This window comes from Acanthisitta chloris, unplaced genomic scaffold, assembly GCF_000695815.1.
Source record: "Acanthisitta chloris isolate BGI_N310 unplaced genomic scaffold, ASM69581v1 scaffold25778, whole genome shotgun sequence".
Classification (NCBI taxonomy): Eukaryota; Metazoa; Chordata; class Aves; order Passeriformes; family Acanthisittidae; genus Acanthisitta; species Acanthisitta chloris.
Window position 1 is genome coordinate 9,746 of NW_008685804.1, and position 1,795 is coordinate 11,540.

Sequence of the window (1,795 nt, forward strand, 5' to 3'; positions counted from 1 at the left end):
CAAGTGCCACATCCAGTCTCAGCTTGAAAACCTCCAGGGATGGTGAATCCACCACCTCCCTGGGCAGCACATTCCAATGCCTGAGCACTCTGTCCATAAAAATGTCTTCCTAATATCCAGCCTAAACCATTCAAGATTTGGAATGGGATTGTTTGCTTGAGTGAACGATCCCAACGATTTATGGTTTTCCATAAGGAAATTACCAGGAAAACGATGCTGAAGAAGTTGGGGATTTCAGCAGAAGAATTCTGAGGATTGCTGGGCTGCAGGAGGGACTGAGGTGGTCTTAGATTGGTGGATTTGTGGTGGGTTTGGGTGGATGTCACGAGCTGAGTTTGACACCCATCGGGGCTGAGAGTCTCTGGTTGTGCCAGTTGAGCTCTGTCGAGTTCTTGTTTGAATCAAGAGAAATATTGCCTTGGTTTCAAATCTCCAAAGCCCTGTTCCACCGCAGGAAAGGGCCGGGGGTTGTCAAATTGTGTGTGTATTGCTGAGCAAACTCGAGCTCTGAGCGAAGGGCCGGGGGTTGTCAAACTGTGTGTGTATATTGCTGAGCAAACTCGAGCTCTGAGCAAAGCCAAGCTCGGACCAGCCCCGCAGTGTCCGCGGCCGCCGCCAGGGGGCAGCACCTCCCACTGCCAGCGCTTTGGGGCAACTTCAGCCAGTTTTGGTGAAAACTACAAAAATCCCAATCCCTGCGCCCGCGGCAGCTGTGCCTCGGGTTCTCAGGGTTCTGAGAGGCCTCGCTGGGCAGATGGAACGGGAGACTCTGTGTAGTGCCATGTTTGCCTTGGAGCTGGGGGTGATGGGAGAGGTTCCCAAGAGCTGGAGGGGTTGGGGTGGTTCCTGCAGGGATTGGGGTACCTGGAGGGGTTGGAGTGGTTCCTGGAGGGATTGAGATGATTCCTGGAGGGATTTGGGTGACTGCTAGAGGGATTGGGGTGGTTCTTGGAGAGGTTGGGATGATTCCTGGAGGGATTTGGGTACCTGACTCCTGGTCACACATGCTGGAGGGGTTGGGGTATCTGGCTCCTGGTAGGAGCTGGAGGGATTTGGGTGGTTCCTGGAGGGGTTGGGGTGGTTCCTGAAGAGGTTGGGGTGGCTCTTGGAGGGGTTGAGATGGTTCCTGGAGGGGTTGGGATGGCTTCTGGAGGGGTTGGGATGGTTCCTGGAAGGATTGGGGTATCTGGCTCCTGGTAGGAGCTGGAGGGATTTGGGTGGTTCCTGGAGGGATTGGGGTGGCTCTTGGCAGGGTTGGGATGGTTCCTGGAGGAGTTGAAGTGGCTCCTGGAGGGGTTGGGATGGTTCCTGGAGGGATTTGAGTAGTTCCTGTAGGGATTTGGGTAGTTCCTGGAGAGGCTGGGGTGGCTGCAGGAGGGATTTGGGTACCTGGCTCCTGGCAGGTATCACGATGGGTGAACAAGGAGGAGGCAAAGCAGAGGCTTTGCAGAGAGGAAACTTTAATTCAGCCATCAATCAATACCAGAAGTGATTCTCCTCCGCTCCAGGGTGCCAACCTGACTTGTGAAATGAATGGAGTTCAAGTTTGCTTTATTTGCTCCACGTGACGATTCGGTAACGACAATCAGAACCTGTTTCTCTTAAGCACTGACCTGCTTTCAAGTGCTATTTTTAGAAACCTTGCACAGAGGCACCAACTCAGCCCTTTCCAAGCTGCACTTTGTATAAATAAATAAAGACCCCAAATTCCTTTCAAACTTTCTCCTTGGGAAGCAGCTGAACACGTGTGTGGTGTTTCTTTGGGCTGTGTGTTCTGGAGATGCATTTGTTGGGG

General features: G+C 53.0%; 1 protein-coding gene across 1 annotated transcript in view; it reads right to left on the minus strand.

Moving 5' to 3' along the window:
* Positions 1-1,396, minus strand: part of LOC103807181 (extensin-like) — a gene marked incomplete at its 5' end in the record, with an annotated part of 2,047 nt that extends 651 nt beyond the window's left edge. The window contains one exon of the mRNA XM_009079903.1: positions 988-1,396. Within this exon, the coding sequence (XP_009078151.1) occupies positions 988-1,396 (409 nt within the window). The remainder of the gene's footprint in view (positions 1-987) is intronic.
* Positions 1,397-1,795: the final 399 nt, after the last annotated feature.